Source organism: Nanorana parkeri, unplaced genomic scaffold (assembly GCF_000935625.1).
Source record: "Nanorana parkeri isolate BGI_ZX_2015 unplaced genomic scaffold, ASM93562v1 scaffold363, whole genome shotgun sequence".
In the NCBI taxonomy this organism is placed as follows: domain Eukaryota; kingdom Metazoa; phylum Chordata; class Amphibia; order Anura; family Dicroglossidae; genus Nanorana; species Nanorana parkeri.
The window spans coordinates 327926-345648 of record NW_017306631.1 but is presented as its reverse complement, the minus strand read 5'-3'; the positions used below and the strand labels follow the sequence as shown (position 1 = coordinate 345648).

The window sequence follows — 17723 nt, the reverse complement described above, 5'->3', positions numbered from 1 at the left end:
TGTGTGCCGTATAATGCTGCACCTTATATATGCTCGGTGGTCACTCACATGGTGAATGCTGCTCCGGCTTGTGTTCCTGCTCTGTAGAGAAGTACATTTCCCCCCACAATTGAGCTGTGGTTTCACAAAATCCATGATATGCATATGGAGGATCTCACAAGTTCAATCAAAGACGCCTCCTCCAAGTTTTGCGCAACATGGTTTTATTGGAATGAGTTCCTTCTTTCGGAGAATTAGCACACCCTAATGGGCACTGGTTGAACTTTCCTCCCTGTACTTGCCATCTTCCTTTTGTTTTACCTTTTATCGTTCTTGTCTTCTACAGGGCTTATGGGTTTCCTCCTTCCCCATTTAGTTTTTTTTTTTTGTCTTGGTGATTCTCTTTTTTTCTGGATGATACAGAGTGTTTCACTCCTATACGCCACTATTCCTTTAATGTTCTGCTACTGTTTGAAATTTTCTGATTTTGGTCTGTACAAAACTGTCATCTACATCACTGCTGGAGAATTGGTGTTACAGAGACCTTGCTTCCAACCTATTTGGGACATATCTTTAGTCTTCTTGTAGCCATTTTTTCGGCCAGGAGGGTTACTGAATTATAATCCATTTTCTTGTATGGAACCCCATTTGATTTTATACAAAGACATACAGTAGCTGTTTTGAGCCCAATAATCTCCTCTTTCCCAAGGTGGTCTCTGCCTTTCTCCTTAATTAAGATACAGTGTTGTCTTCCCTGTGTTCGGATTGGTTCAGCCCATGGTGATTTATCTTCATTGCCTGAATGTGGTCTGGGCAATCAGGGTCTACTTTTTTATCACTGCTTCTTTTAGACAGACTTTTGTTCATTCCAGAAGGTCCTAAAAGAAGTTCTTGCAGAGCCACTATTTCTAAATGGATTCAACCGGTTATTGTGCAGGCTTATGAGTTACGAGATAAGTGCCTCTTTTTTTTGTTAACACCCACTTCACAGGGACAGTGAGTATTTCTTGGGCTTTTCATCACCAGGCCTCAGTATTACAAATGTTTAAGTTCTAAAAGTTCGATGTGCCTGCCTTTGTGAGTGTTGGTTTCATCCTGAAAAGTCCCGCAAATGGCTAATTAATGCCCTTGTATTTCCCTTGTTAATATTTTTTCTTTTTAAGCTGGTTTTCCTATGTTATTAAATGTTCTGGCACCTCAGTTTGGACAGCTTTTGGATGTCTGCCTTACCATCTGTGTCCTTTAATGGATGATAGAGAAAATAGTATTTTTGTACTCCCCTTAAAATCTTTTTCTCAGTGTTCATTGAAGGACACAGCTACCTCCCCTCATGATATCGTTGCCTGAGGGGTAATAGCCTCAAGGGGGCTGCCCTTCAGTTTTCTGTGTGCCTAGTTTCCATTTCTCCTGTAGGTGACTGTATAACACTAGGTTGCTTAATTATCATCAAGCTGTGCCCCTCAATGGACTCTTTTCTACCAGAGTAGAAAAATCCTATACTTGGCTGGTGTTTAAATAAATTAAACCTCTGTCATAAATGTGGTACAGGCAGTCCTCAAGTTACTGATATACGAGTTACGTACGACTCCTACTTACGAACGGAGGTCCCAGGCTGTTCCACTAGTTGTAATGCTACCGTGCTCGCGCTGACATTCGTAGTACTGTACCTCCTGTACTAGAGCTGCAGCTAACGATTATTTTCAAAATCGATTAGTTAGCCGATTTATTAAGTTCGATTAATCGGATAAAAACATAAAATAAATGTTAAAAAATGGCACCAGTGATGGGACTACTAGTTTGTATTGAGATTGCAGTCCATCACAGGAGCAAGCTTGGAGCGGTGGAATTAAAAAAGAAAAACAAAAAAAAGTGTGGTGTGCAATATAGTGAAATGTAAAATTATACAGCAATGATGAAGACTGGCACCGGCTATAGAGGACTGCAAATCCCAGCAATAGTACATTATACAGCACAATGCAGAATACTACCAGCTATAGAGGAATACAACAAATCCCAGCAATAGTACAGTATAGCTGGCGGTATTCTGCATTGCGCTGTATAATGTATTATTGCTTGGATTTGTTGTACTCCTCTATAGCTGGTGGTATTCCACTTTATAATGTATTATTGCTGGGATTTGTAGTCCTCTATACAGCGCAATACAGAATACCACAAGCTATAGAGGAATACAACAAATCTCAGCAATACATTATACATACAGTGTATAATGTATTGCTGGGGTTTGTATTCCTCTATAGCTGATGGTACATTGCTCTGTACAATATACAGTACAGCAGAATGTACCATCAGCTATAGAGAAATACAAATCCCAGCAATACATTATAGGAGCACCATGTGGGGGAGTGCAGGCTTACCTGAGCAGTCTTCCAGCAACTTACTTCTTCTACCCGTGTCCCTGTGCCGATCGTGGGCGGGTGGTGAGCGTGAGGCATGGAGGAGGTGCTGCGTGTGGAGCGTGGAAGCGGCCGGGCCTGGCAGCGAGTGTGAGGTGGGGAGGAGGTGTGGCGCGCAGCGTGTGTGGAGCCATGAACAGGGCCAACCAATCAGAAGCCGATTAATCGATTATTGAAAAAGTTGACAACTTTTTCAATAATCGATTATGTCGATTAGTTGTTGCAGCCCTATCCTGTACATTACAGGAAGTTGTTAGACGTGCGGACGAGGAGTGCCTGCCTCTTCTTCCGAGTCTGGTACATTACAGGAAATTGTACAAACATCTGTCCAAGTTGCATTTAAAGTAGAACTCCATGCAAACCTCATTTGTTTTTGGTTAGTATGGTGTGGGATTAGAGCTACTGTGAGGACAGCAAAACAGGGTTAACCTTTCACTATGCTATCCAAAACTAAAAAATGTTTTTTTGGCTGGAGTTGCACCTAAAAAATTTACTTTGTTCCAACTGGCATACAAATTCAGAAAGAGAGAGTGTTTGGAAAGATGGGGTTTTTTAGGCACTCCAAATGATGATTCAAAATAATCTTTTTATATAAAATGTATAAAGTTTATTAAGTACATGGTTAAAAGAATAAAGAAATGAAACGAAAGTAATGATGAGCACAGACACTTCTAATATCCACCGCTACCCTGAGTATTGACTAATTAGCATCAAGTTAACATGATTGGTTTAAAGAGTTATTGCATAGATACAATTCATTAGTGGGTCTCAGCTCCCACACTATGGTTGACACACTTCAATCGATGCGGCGACTGGTATGAAATAATTAATTAAGGTTTCTAGATCCTGTAAAGTTCAACAGAGTTCCGCTGAATGAACTTTATAACATGTCCGTATACTATAGATTCAGCATGTCATCTGCTGCAGCTAGACATGCTTTGATATCACATGATTAGTTGACCCTTATCCTGATTTTTAAAAATTGTCACCCTATAGTCATCAATTGGTATGTGTTAACCATTCACATCTTGTTTATGCCTTTAACAGGAATACATGTTTTTAGTTGGTTTTAGGAGTGGTATTCTTAATATAGTTTCCTAACTTAAACCCGGGGAATTATAGCTGGTTTCGCATATCACTACGCTTCTTCAGGTCTAGAAGTAGTCTAAAATAAAGATATAGAGGTATAAAATGATCATATAAGTTGTCTGATCAACATAAAATATAAAGTAATATGACAACTTATATGATCATCTCTCTTTCTACAAAAAACTAGGGGTGTGGCACTCATGTCTTAAACACCATTCCCTTCCTCTGTCCCTTACTCCCTCCCCCCCTTGGATATTACATTGCATACAAATTCCACTTAAGAACAAGCTTACAGTCCCTATCTTGTTCGTAACCCGGGAACTGTCTGTATTTTGAAACCTTCAGCTTTTGCTTTACATTCTGATCTCTGTGTTTTTGTCCCGTTGCTTTTTTTTATATAATAATAAATCATTTATGAAAAGATAGGAGAGCAAACACATGTAAAAAGTCACAAAACGAACCTGAGTTCAGTAGAAGTATAATAACATTACAGCAAAACAGGCATAGAGAACTCGTATATTCCCGCCTAAACCACCAAGCAATCCTAATGTAAAATTGTGACTAATACATACAAATTTTACATCACACGTTGAAAACCCCCTCCATCAGGGTTTTAGTTTTTAAATTGTAAAATATATAATCACAGGGACAAACCAGTAAGAAAAGTAGGTGAAAGAGCTAAGGTGAAAGGAAGGCAAACAACAACAGAAGGAACCATGAAAGTCTAAGGTGAAGCAGAAGCCAAAAGGCATGCCATCTGAGGTCTTGTTGCTTTTTGTTCTTTTATATTCTCCCTTCCCACTTCTGTCTATAAGGCTCCATCCTGGAAATAATAATTTAAATTAAAAAAAGATTAAAGACCCACTTGTTCATTTAGACCTATGGAATTAGCCATTACCTTCGTAATAATGTTTTTATATTCTTGTGTGTACATCTATTTGTTTGTAAAATTATTTAAATATTTGTCCTGTTTATCTTAGTTGAGACACACACACAGGTCAGATGAAAACCGGGCTAAATTACTTGATTCAATATAAACATTATGATCTTCTTTTTCATCTAATAGGCTTAGGAAAATATATATGGGGTTCTTAACAGTTTCAAAAAGTAAAGCTTAGAAGCAACTGAAGTGTTTGAATGATTTTTCATATACTTTATCTTTTATATGTGTAAACATGTGTAGAAAATACAAGGGAGTGGGAGTGCCCGAGCCTTGTCTTTTGTTTTTAAAGGAAATGACATTAAAGGTAGGCAATTGTTATTGTCTGAAAGCATTTTATATTTAGCGATCTTCACAAGTTCAGGTCACTCATACACAGCCAGTCTTTCAAGCCTCACAAATTGAGTATTTTCAGGTTTGTATCCCACTATCAAATATACATTTCTGATAAGTGACCTTTTTTTTTTGTTTGTCTAGAGGCATTATACTTTTGTGTAAATGTAATTGTATACATGTGAATATATGTAAATTATGTGTATTAAACATGCATGCGTACATGTATAAGAAGTGCGGCAATGTTTAAATGTTCAGATGCATTGGCTTATTGTATAAAGTCCTATTGGTCATTTTGTTCCGGTTGATCTTTGTATTTTCATTATATATTTGCTTTTTTGCATTAAAATTCTTGTGCTGCAGCCTTCATGAATTTTCTTTCGCAGGATTTAAATTTTGAATGATTTTTTTTGCGAATTGATTCATTTAGAGATGTGGTATAAAGTTGTTCAAGCTCTGAATACCTTAATGTTCATCCTAAACAATTTTGTCTAAGCTTCTGATTATAGCAGGGTTGCTTGTATGCAAATTATTGATCTCCTAATCTGAGAAAGTGTTCCTGTGCCTAAAGTGGCCGGGCCCAGCCTTTTTTTTTTTTTTTATGACTTATAGCTTTTGGAGGCCTGGGGAAATCATAATCTATTGTGAATTTTTTTTAATTAAATTTATTTTTTAGAAATTATTATTTTATTCTGTAATTTCATTGGGTTTCTTGTATCTGGTCAGATTAGATCAGTGGTGGCAAACCTATGGCACATGTGCCGGGAAGGGCACACAGGACCCTCTCTGCTTGCACAGGAGCCCAGGTTCAGGGACCACCAATTAAAATTCCATGTGGGAGAGGTTTTTCACTCTGTGAAAGTGTGTGCTCCTTCAGGTGTGTGGGGGGAAAAAATACTTTTCCAAGGAAAGCAGGGGCCCAATCTATTTGTTCCTCATGACAATCTACTTCTCAAGATACAAAAAACAATTTTAACCAAAATCGTATTTAACTGTGTGAAGAAGGTGACCACGCTGACCAATGAGTGCATGCAATTTGAGAGCGAAATTTCAAAATCTATAGTGCAGGGTACAGAGAGTACACCTGTACCGGCAGAGGGGAAGGACCGTTCGCTGAAAGTTAAGCGTAGCAGGGGGGAGAGAGGGCCTGATTTGAGCTGGTAACTCCATTTTCCCAAATTACTTGGGAACGTGAACTTACCCTTTAATGCGCATTGTTCGCGTTAGAACACCGGGTGACACCAAAATGACTGACTCATTTTGGTGTCGCCCCCTCTGAAAAGTCAGGCTCTCTTTCCTCTCAGCTGCACAAGAGAGGAGGGGACCCGGCGGCATACCTTGTCCTGCCAGATGAACGTCCCCTACTCTCCTTGACGGCGTCCATCACCAAGATAGCCGCCAGCAGTGAAGTGCATGTGACATCTTTATGTAATAACATGCGCACGACACCCGGCCTGATTTATTCACATGCGGGTGGTGGGGTAGGTTTTAAATTTTTTTTTTGTCTTAGTTAATTAGGGCTGCCTCTAGTTCCAGGGTCTCACAAAGAGTCTCCTAACATCTATTCTAAGCTAGGACATTATCTCTGTTGCCGTGGACATGGTGCATAATTGTTCTCTCAGGGTGCCCTTCCTCATTGCTATCAGTTCTGCCAGACAAGTTTTTTAATTGGCAGCCTTGACTCCTTTTTGATTATTCACAAGGTTGTTAGTTCTGAGGCCTTCTTTCTTCCTTAGATGATCTCTGGCTTCCACCTTAACCAGAACATTGTCCTACCATCCCTATTTCCATCTCCTAAACATCCTAAATAAAATGTTCACCACTGCCGGGATGTGGTTTGGGCCATCCGTGTTTACCTCTCTGCTATTGCTTCCATCTGCAAGTCAGATTCCCTCTTTGTCATTCCCTCTATGGGGCGACTGGCTTTTCATTTCACTATTGCTAGGTTAATTCAGTGAACTATCACTCAGACCTACGAGTTGAAGGGTTAAAGTGCCCCCTTTGCCTTCTCTACTTGATAGTGCTACTTGAGCATTTAAGCATCAAACGTCAGTATCCCATATCTCTAAGGCTGACACCTGTTCCTCATTTTATACTTTTGTCAAGGTGGAATTTCAGGCCTCAATGGTTTCTTGTTTTGCCTGTAAAATCTATTTCTTGGAGTAACCCTTCTGTGATACACTCTTGTACTACTATCTACAAAGCTGAGACAGGCTAAGAGTGGGAGGGGTATGCAGGGCTGTCCTTACAGCTTTGGTTTGCCAGTGTCGCAGGTCTTCTATAGCCTCCTTAAGTAGCGGAGGGGAGAGGGTTGCGTTGGGGAAAAGTAGGTTTTTTGGAGTGAAGGTCCACTTGAAGTAGTAGTGTGCTAATTTTCCCAGAATAGTGATGTGTACTGTGTTAGAAATACAATAAATGTATGTGCTTTGTGTTTGTGTTGATTTGCGTTTGACTTAATTTTATTCTTTCCACAGTGAATCTGCATGCCGTTTTTATAGTCAACAAATGAAGGGAAAGCAGTTAGCAATTAAGAAAATGAATGAGATACAGAAGAACATTGATGGATGGGAGGGAAAGGACATTGGACAATGCTGCAATGAATTCATCATGGAAGGGGCCCTAACACGTGTAGGGGCCAAGCATGAAAGGCATATTTTCCTCTTCGACGGCTTGATGATCTGTTGCAAATCAAATCATGGACAGCCAAGGTTACCAGGCGCCAGCAATGCTGAGTATCGGTTAAAAGAGAAGTTCTTTATGAGGAAGGTACAAATCAATGACAAGGATGACACTAATGAGTATAAACATGCTTTTGAGATTATCTTGAAGGATGAGAACAGTGTTATTTTTGCTGCAAAGTCAGCAGAGGAAAAAAATAACTGGATGGCTGCCTTAATATCCCTACAGTACAGAAGTACTTTAGAGCGAATGTTAGATGGGGCAATTTTGCAAGAGGAGAAAGAAGAACAGTTGCGCCTTCCAAGCCCCAAGGTGTACAGGTTTGCAGAGCCTGACTCAGAAGAGAATATAATATTTGAGGAAAATGTACAACCCAAATCTGGTATCCCCATTGTTAAAGCTGGGACTGTAGTGAAGCTCATCGAGAGACTAACTTATCACATGTATGCAGGTATGGTATCTCTGCATTCTCTTTTATAATTGAGCCTTAAGTAAAAAATTCTCTGTGGCCTTTTTTGTGTGTAAATTTGTAAGAAAAATGACCAAACTTGTTGAATTAGTTATACAAAACTTATGGCTAGCCCGCCATTTAACTGATTTAAGCATCACATGTCACACAATAGCCTAGTGTTTGTGACAAGGCATAATGATTATTGTGGGGCTCAGCAACAGTGACCAACTTTTTGTCTGCTTTATGGAGTGTGTACACTTTATTGTTTTGGGTTATTACAGTCTTATTTTGATTGCGCTTCTCAAGTCAATAAGAACTCTGATCTCCTACCCTGATTTCCCAAAGGGTCTGAATTTCACCCAGCATTTCCTGTGTTGGAGTTACAGTGCCAGAAATGCAGCAGAAGCAAGGGCCTCTTAGGAGATCAGTGCATAAGAGTGTTGCTCTATTCAGGGAAGAGCAAATAGGACATGGTAATGCGTGTGTTAGCTCACATGGTACTACAATACATAAAAAATGCACACTTTGCCTGTTTGTGCGCTACACTAGCATTTATTTTTAATGGCATCCCAACACACATTGCACGATAATGCACTACTGTAGTGCACTGAGTTACAAAATAGAGTGTTTGAACCTTTTTAATGAGTTTTGGTATGTTAGGCAGCCTATTTAAATGGCGCATAATGCATGTTAACACGCATGCGCTAATGCAGTGCATCAGTGTGAACCCAGCCTTTGTGTCCTGCCTTGCGTACCCTGATTTGATTTGTGCATACCCTGTGATGTGTAAACAATTAAGGAAAACATTTGAATTCTGTACCGCTGGCTCTAAACAAATAGTATGTTGTCAATGGAGTTCGTCTGATGGGTTCACAGGGTACTTTTTCTTTTTGTAATAGTTTTGTCAGTTTTATGCTTTAGCAAATGATGGATCCTATAATATGTATTTTGCTATGTACATAATGGATTGTGTGAATAAAATGACATACTATTAGGTGACACTGGTAATAAATGTACGTATGTCAAAAAGTACTTGAGACTGTGACCCATACTAAGGGGGTATTTGGTGAACATTCACGTCCATAAAGTGGACCAACTTTTACAGCTTCAGTATGTTAGAAGTGTGGAGTTCAATGAATACTCTTTAGTATGCATTACATTTTTGTAAGGAAAATGGGGAAAAATAAATTTTTGGTTCCTTTACACACATCAGTTTTTGATAAACCCTTTAACTTTTATTTGCACACTCTTTGTGTATTTGCTGTCATCTGGGAAAGAGGCATACTGCCACCTGCAGGCAGGAGAATTTTGTAAGCAAACTTCCTAGCATCACAATTATTGGCTGATGGGGCATTCTCAGGACAAGGGTCTCACACATGTGCTTGCTCCTAGTTCACAGCAGCAACATAGATTCATGTTTTTACAGCACAGGAAACTGCCTGATGTGTTTCTACAGTTTGCAGTGGTCAAGTAGTTGAAAAACATTGTCCAGTAAGATGTCTATTAAAGGGTACCCATTTGGCCAAGCTCTACAATAAAAAAAAATTGCTCCCTATCTACTCCTGTCATTGTTTGTCAACCATTTATAAATTGTGTTTGGCAAACTATTTCTTGCAAATTGTTATGATTGGCAAAACACAGCTGGATCATTTGCTTGGTACAATAAATGCAGTTGTGCCTGAGGAGTACAAGTCAAACAAACTTGCAGATTTTTTTGTAGTGACTTGAGTGTTAATATCAATTTCTATTGCTTACTGCTATTGTGTACATGTATTAAAACTGAATCCTTAGCCTATTAGCTAAAGAATTGTCATGTGTCCTGTCTGTGACCAGTTTTATGTATTGCAGTGAATATTACAGGAAATAACTGCGATCACTACCAAACCAAGAATAGGAGATTTCAGGAAACACAGACTGGGGGGGTTTTGAAGACCTTGCACATATGCAATAAAACTTTTTTCTTGACCCTACATCCAGTGGCGTAACAACCGGGGGGGCAGCAGGGGCGCGGGCCCCGGGCGAAAAGTGAAGGGGGGGCGCCGGCCGAAAAAAAGTGACATTTTCCTGCCGTTTTGTCGGCGCGGCCGTAATTCCTTTCATCCCCGCTGGGACACAGAGCAGTGCCCAGCAGGGATGAAAGGAATCAGAGAGAAAACGACAGCCGGCCGAGCGCTGCGGGACGAGCGCTGTGAGCGGCCGGTGTCTTTCCTCCCACACCGCTCGGCCGCCTATCACAGTGCAGCAGAGCGGTGTGGGGGCGGAGACAGCGCTGTCACAGGAGGCTGGGCTCTCCTCTTGCAGCCTCCTATGACAGTGTGTGTCAGAGAGGAGAACGGGTACAAGCACTCAGTGATCAGTGATCGCTGAGTGTTTGTACATAATTGAGGACCTGGTATGTATACTATATCCCCAATTATGAATGAATGGGAGTGATCTACATCTCCTCCTGTTCATTCATAATTGTAGTTATAGTAAACATACCATGTTATCAATGAACAGGAACACTCATAAAGGATTCCTGTTCATTGATAACAGGGGACACAGAAAAAGAGATTGAGGACTCTGTGTCCTCAATCTCTTTTTCTATTTTTAAATGGAAATATCAGGGGTCTGTTTAGACCCCCAATATTTCCCCGAAGCCCCTAAAAGTAAAGTAAAAAATAAAAATATTTAATAAAAAATTAATTAATAAATAAAAATTAATTTAAAAAAATGAAAAAGTTTCAAAAAAAATAAAATATTAAAATTTGAAAAATTAAAATAAAAACATGTGTGTGTGGAGGGGAGGTGCAGGGTACAGTTCCAGTGGTTGTTTATATAAGGGGGGGGGCGAAAAAAAATTTCTGCCCCGGGCGCCCAGAACTCTGGTTACGCCACTGCCTACATCACATGACACAGGGAGTTAAATTCTTCAACCACTGGGTTATTCAGCCAACTTCAGGTGATTGGACACTGGAAAATCAATGATGCCTAACCCCACCCACTCCCAGTCTGCCTCAGATTTGTGCTGGCTTTTTTTGCTCTAATAGAAGTTCTCTCTTTTACATTATTTTTCTCTGAGGTTTTTTCTGCAGATTTTTTTTTTTTCTGAGATTTGTTTTCTCTTGTAGCAAGTTTCCCTAAATGCTGCTCTAAGTCACTGTGACACCACCAGTAGCTATCCAGATCGGTTACTAGACCGTCCTTGACACTTATGCAGCGTGTGGTTTGCCATAGGGTGCTTTACAGTTCCAGGGCTGTGATTCTTTAATAGAGCTCTAACCCTGAAGAACCCCCTAGTGGTACACCGGAGAGTAAAGATTTGATGGCATGATCCCTGGTAAGGACCATAAGCCTCTCAGGTAAGCCTCAGGAAGCCCCCACATGTGCCCAGGTGGTAGGCCTAATAGCCTACAGGGTTAAATCTTCAGCCCTGGTGCAACTTCGATGTTTTAAGCCATGATCCAGCTTTAAGGATTCAAATTTGGTGCTAATAGTTGTTCCCCATGTGGCTTAGGGGCTGGGAACTGCACCTGCGCAGCCTCCTTCCCGGGAAGTGTACTGTGCTTGCACAGCCATATTCTCTGTTGGTGTGTGTATTCCTGGCTGGACATGTTTCCTGCTGCTGCTGCAACTCTGCACACATACAAGGGAAAGCTACACTGCTGCACTGTGCTGTTGCTTTTTTCGAAGTTTGAGTCACGTTTTACTGCCTACAGTGTCTGGAAACTGCTGGCCGTCAGTTTCGTACACACATGGTGGATCATAGGTGTGCCGTTAGTGTTGCAGGAGGCGTCTCTGGTGAGGGTTCCACCCCCCTCTGGGGACCCCCTGTTTGTGCTGTGCTGTGCCGTCTATCTTGCTGCTATCTACCTTTCTGCTGTCATCTGCAGAGTTCTTCTCTGCTCCCTCCAGGGCTCCGTCTTCTAACTTGTTATTCAGAGAGAAGTTTATCACTGTCATGGCAGATTATATGGGGGCAGTGGCTGATCTTAATTTATCTGGTCGCAGGGGCCCGAAGAATATTTCTGTTTGCCCAGAAATATGCTATTTATAAAGGTTTTGTTAAGTAAGCAGTCCCTTCCATGAAGCCTGCTATCTCTTTTTTTCTTTGAACAAGACCCTTACAGTTTCTGTATTAGATGTATTAGTTTTCAAGTCCCACACTTGCCAAAGTTTAGAAGCCCTCTTTAAGGTGTTATTTGCCCTTGCAGGCCCAATTGAGCAACCTGTGGTTGCTTCTTTGGCAGTATATCAGACCTTGTCAATTTGGTCTAAGGCTATCGCCAGTGACCCTGATGCCAAAGTTCTTGTACAGCAGGAGCTTTTCCCTGCAGCCCTGCACTATTGTGTGGACTGTCTGGTGGTCTATGCCAGATATCTAGAATGAGCCTTCTGTCCATATGCAGAGAATCCATTGGCTCCAGTGTTGGTCTGCAGAGCTCCGCTGCAAGAAATGCTTCGAGCGCATGCAGTTCATGGAGAATGCCTTTTTCGCCCAATCCTTGGATAGATACATCAAGCGAGTCAGGGGGGGAAGGAGCTGGTGGGGCGGAGGAGATACCTTCTTGCCTCAGAAAGAGAAATCTAAGACTCCAGTAGTGAAGTATTTGATGTCTTCTGGTCCCTCCCCAGGTAATTGCAGCTCAACTTCCTAACTGCGTGGGACAAACAGGTTTGATCCCTAGATCTCCCCATTCTCTTGTTCAGCGTAATGAAGCTTGCACTGGAGTGGTGGGTATCCAGTTCACTGTTGGAGTTTTCTAGTGACAGCTTGGAAAAGGGGTTCTTGGAGAGCCTCTTGGTCCAGGGGTCCTGGATGTCAGGAGTTTTGGCTTTCGGATACATATATTGAAGCTCAGAGCGAGTTGATTGTCTCATCAACACTGTACCTCCCAATTGCAGGGTCATCTGACCATAATAGTTTATATCAGCCATCAAGGAGGTATCAGATGTCGCTCGGTTTAAAGAGAAGCGAACCGGATTCTGGTATGGGCGAAACTATGCATTTTGGCCCTGTGCGCCATGCACATTCCAGGTGTGGAAAATTGACAAATAGACTAACATAGTTGTTATAGCCTGGACCCTAGGGTTTGGTCCCTCCATTAGGAGGTTTTCAAACCCTCCTTTTTTTCTTTTTGCTGGTGTCCAGGTCCAGCTTCAACAACCAACAACAGCTGGACAAATTTCTCTCCAGGACCAGGGATCCCTGAGCCTTCAAGGTGGATGCTTTAGTGTCTCGGTGGGCACTTCCAGATTGTCCAGACCTGCTATTGCAAGGACAGGTATTCCACCCTGCATCTTGGTTGCTGGCTTTAACAGCATGGCTGTTGAAGCCCAAGTCCTGTGTGGTGGATAGAAGCATTTTGGAGGCTGTTGTCTCTGCGATCCTTAAAGCTAGGAAGTCGACCTCCCACAAGGTCTACCATCACAATTGGAGTATTAGGAAGTACTGCGAAGAACATATTTTATCTTTACTCTGGCTTTTTGACCTTGAGTACCATCAAGATAACTGTGAAATATCTGCTTTGGCGATTCTCTTCCAGTGAGCGCTTGCTTCTCACTCCTTAGTGAAGGACTCCGGGGTAAGCCATGTTCACCCTGTTCGTGGTCTGTCGGCCCTTCAGAACCTGCCCTTGGAATCAAAAGAGGTCTTCCAAATATGCACACTTTTGCAAATTTTTACCAGGTGGATGCTTAGGTCTGTGCGGATGACCGTTTTGACCAAAAGGTAGCCCTTTCAGTCGGTGACACCTCTGTTCTTTAGTTCTGTTTCCCTGTTAGGGTTGTCATTCCTGGGCCTGTTAGCTGTTGTCTGTTTTGTTGTCCGCCCTTCTGTTGCACTGCTTTTGAATGTTTTAGTAGTTAAAGAATATAATGCCCTGTGTCCTGTTATGTACAATCAAGAAAACAGGATTTTTGTCATACCTGTAAAATCCTTTCCTAGGATTGCATCACTGGACACAGGACCCTCCCCTGTACTCTGTGATTCACATTTTACTTCTTGCTGGTGCAGGTTGAAAGAGGGAGTGGTTATGCAGGGATGTCCTGCAGCTATGATTGATTTGCCAACGTCCAATTACCTAGCGCTAGCTGCATAACGCAGTAATTAAAAAATTTTAAGGACTCCACTTGTCCTGTGATGTACGCCAAGAAAAGGATTTTATAGGTAAGACAAGAATTCTGTTTGTGTGAACTGGTAAACATGACTGTTTTACATTGGTTCTGCTGCTGATACAATACCAGCTTTTCAGACCTGTGTCCACTACATAGCTACTGAACTGGCAGTCAGCATTAAGGGCTTGTTCACACCATGTCTGGACCAGATCTGGATGCGTTTCTGCAAACGCAGTGCAGTGCGTTTTTGATGCATTCCGGTGCAATTTTTTTTAGCTTAAAATGGGCTTTCAGGAGCAGTCCAGTGCGTTTCCATGAGTTTTTTATGTGTTCACATGCATTTTTGTGCTTTTCAGACCAGAAAAAATAGTGCATGCAGCCATCAGAAATTTTGGGGCCCCTTACACGGCTTTAGGCCGGGCCCCTGGAGGCAGGGCTTAGTGATGCGCTGGACGCAGGGCTTAGTGATGTGCTGGACACAGGGCTTAGTGAGGCGCTGGACACAGGATCCACCTGAGAGTGACCCTGAAGAGCCCACCATAGATGCTGCACATCCCATCTGAGACTGTCTATGGTGGGCTTTGAAGGGGTCTCAGGTGGGCTGGTCAGGGCTGCATCCCTCCCCTCCCTCCTTTCCTTCCTAGCTCCTCTTACCTGCACACATGGCCTCGTCTGCCGCCGGACCGGCCAGAAGTGACGTCACTTCCGGCCAGTCCGACATCAGACGAGCAGCGTCGCTGATGGGGCCCTAGCATGTCTCAAAGCCGCTGGAGCGGCAATGCTGGGGCGGCAATGCTGGGGCCCTGCGCTGCTAGGGCCAGGCCTCCGCCTCCTCGCACTTCACTGTCGGCCGATAGTCATGTAAGGGACCCGGGCGGGCCCCCCAGGCTGCCCGGGCCCCTTACATGAGTATCGGCCGTACCCCCCTGATGGCTGCCCTGCATGCAGCATTTTTATCCTTGCACCAGAACGGACTGCACAGGTGTGAACAGAGGCCAGAAATACCATAGGAACACATTGGGATGCATTTCAGGTGCGGATAAAAACATTTTTGGTTTGGATCTGGTCCAGACATGGTATTAACAAACCCTAAGGGCCCAGACACACAATATCCAGTGCATTCTGGCACGCTGCGAGCCCAGAACGCACTGGATTGCATAGATCAGGCTGGGCCGCGTTCTATTTGGAGGGGGCGTAGCAGTGCCATTCATGTCAATGGCACCGTAGGCACGCCCTCTGCCCACAGTGCAATCACGTACCGGAACGCGAGGTATAGGAATGCCCTCCGTTCCGGTGCAGTCCGATCGGAAAAAACACTGCATGCACTATTTTTTCCGATCTCACTGCACTGGAACAGAGGGCATTCCTGTACCTCGTGTTGCAGGCAGGTTCGGGAGTGCCTGCGGTGCCATTGACATAAATGGCACCTCCCAACCCAGAACCCAGCCTGGACTGATCTAAGAGATCCAGTGCTTTCAGGGGTCGGACCGTCCCAGAATGCACTGGATATGGTGTGACTGGGCCCTAAAAGATACTTGAGGGTCCATTCATACCATCACACCAAAAAGCAATGCATGCACAATGTTTTCTGGTCTAGAACACACCAAAAGTATGCAATTGCACTAGAACACACTAGTTCAAGTCCTATTGAGACAAAGAAAACCCACTAGAATGCATCACAAATGCAATAAAACCCCATCAAAAACCTCACCTACCCATCATACACATACCCATATGCATCAAAAACTCAGAACGCATCATATCTGGTTGGAGATGGGGTGACCAAGCTTTCACAGTTCACATACCTTCCCGAGCTTGCCAGGAGCAAAGCTGGTGCATAAAAGTGCATTTTTGCTCAAATGCTCTGAAGCTTTGTGAACTGTTGTATGCAAAAAATTAAGTTCTTGATATTGCAATTGGTTCCTCCCATTCCTACTCTTTTGCATCACTAAGATTGGTGCCTCCGCTGACCAGTATTAATAGGGCAGAGCCAGGGACTTATTCAGGAACCAAATGTTATGATTTGCATGTTACTCTGTCTAGGTATCAAAACTCTTCAGTCAACAAAAATGTATGCATATATTTCTTGCAATTTTAACATGGCATTGCCCAGTAGCAGATTACAGTAAGGGAAAATATTTAAAATGCCATCCTCTTTAGTATGCAGCAATATAGACATACTTTTACTTTTTTGTATTTTTTTTTCCTTTAAGTTAAAAAATAAACAAAAACGTTATGGCACACTCCCAGGGCAAACAAAACAAACATATAAGGCTCTTCGTTTACTGCAAAACTTATTTATTGGCACTGTGTTGGTACTGACGATAACGGAAAAAGGGGTTCCTTCCCCCACCAGTACAAAACAAAGCTTGCTGTTAGTTATTTAATATTAGAATCCAAACGATTGCTCTGGTCTTATTGAACAGTCTACAGCTCCAGTAAAAGGAAATGATCCGTCTGTTATCTTGTCCTTCATAATTAATTTCTTCTGCAAAGAAGTTATGCTTGGGTCCTGACTCTCTCCTAGTAAGCATTGTTCTTTGAATCTGAGATAATCTATTTCTGGGTCTCTTTTTGTATGTAAAAATAGGACTTGTGCGTCAGCGTGAAGTCGGTTTCCTTTCCTAAGGAATTTAAGGGAGATTGTTTAGAGCTAATTGTAGGTCACAGTATTGTTTTCTGTTATCTTTAAACTGCTGCATTTGAGGCGTTTTTAAAGACCTATAAAATGCCTTATATTTTAGGGAATTTATAAGTTTAAAGGAGCATATTCTATCCTTTTATCATATCATAAGCATTGTAATAGGAATACATATTATAGTTTTTTGATAATGCAATCAAAGCTTAAAAATTACTTTTTATGTAGTGAATGCTGCCTTCCATCTGCATCACTGTCAGCAACTTCCTGTATTAACAGTGTGCTTTGCATCTCTTTTCCTGCTGCTTGACATGATGCTATGAGTGGGTATGCAACCCGGTGCACATCATGCTCAATGTATGTGTTTCTTGAACATGCGTTGTGTTGCACCAGATGTGAGCTAGTTGTTTGTTTGGAAGCCCAGATCCTGGATCTAAAGCAAAAAACTAGCAACACTGCGGAGCATAAACAACATGGAGAGGAGTCTGGATCTGACTCATCGGGTTCTAGAGGAGGGCAGTTTGGAGGAGCAGGATCCTGAGGTGGGTAGCTGGGTTACCGTTAGATGGTGGAGTAGATGGAAGAGTGCGAGAGAGGCCAGCCCTGAACTGATACACCCCAATAAATATGCCAGATTGCAGGATGTTGGGGATATTAGTTCAGGGGTGGCATTGCTGGAGCAGGACGCTTCCCCTATCTGCAGGGGGAGTGACTGCTCCAGTAAGGATGGGAGCAGGATGGAGCGACAGGAAAGAAAGATTTTGGTGGTGGGGGATTCTATTATCAGACGGACAGACGGTAATCTGCCATCGGGACCGTGAGCATCGAACAGTCTGTTGCTTACCGGGGGCTTGTGTCTGACACATGGCGGAACAGATGGACAGGTTACTGGATGGGGTTGGGCCTGACCCAGCTGTCATGGTGCACATCAGCACCAATGACAAAATAGGAGGCAAATGGAGTGTCCTAAAAAGCGAGTTCAAAAACTTAGGTGCTAGGTTGAAGAAAAGGACCTCCACGGTAGTATTTTCTGAGATACTGCCGGTGCCATGAGCCACTCCAGAGAGACAGCGGGAGTTGAGAGAACTGAACAAGTGGCTTTGG

The 17723-nt window shown here is 42.5% G+C and overlaps 1 protein-coding gene across 1 annotated transcript in view; it reads left to right on the top strand.

Moving 5' to 3' along the window:
• The window catches only part of SOS1 (SOS Ras/Rac guanine nucleotide exchange factor 1), a 193023-nt gene that overhangs the window by 115646 nt on the left and 59654 nt on the right, over positions 1-17723 (top strand). Inside the window, exon 10 of the mRNA XM_018558855.1 lies at positions 7230-7885. Coding sequence (XP_018414357.1) covers positions 7230-7885 — 656 coding nt within the window. The remainder of the gene's footprint in view (positions 1-7229; positions 7886-17723) is intronic.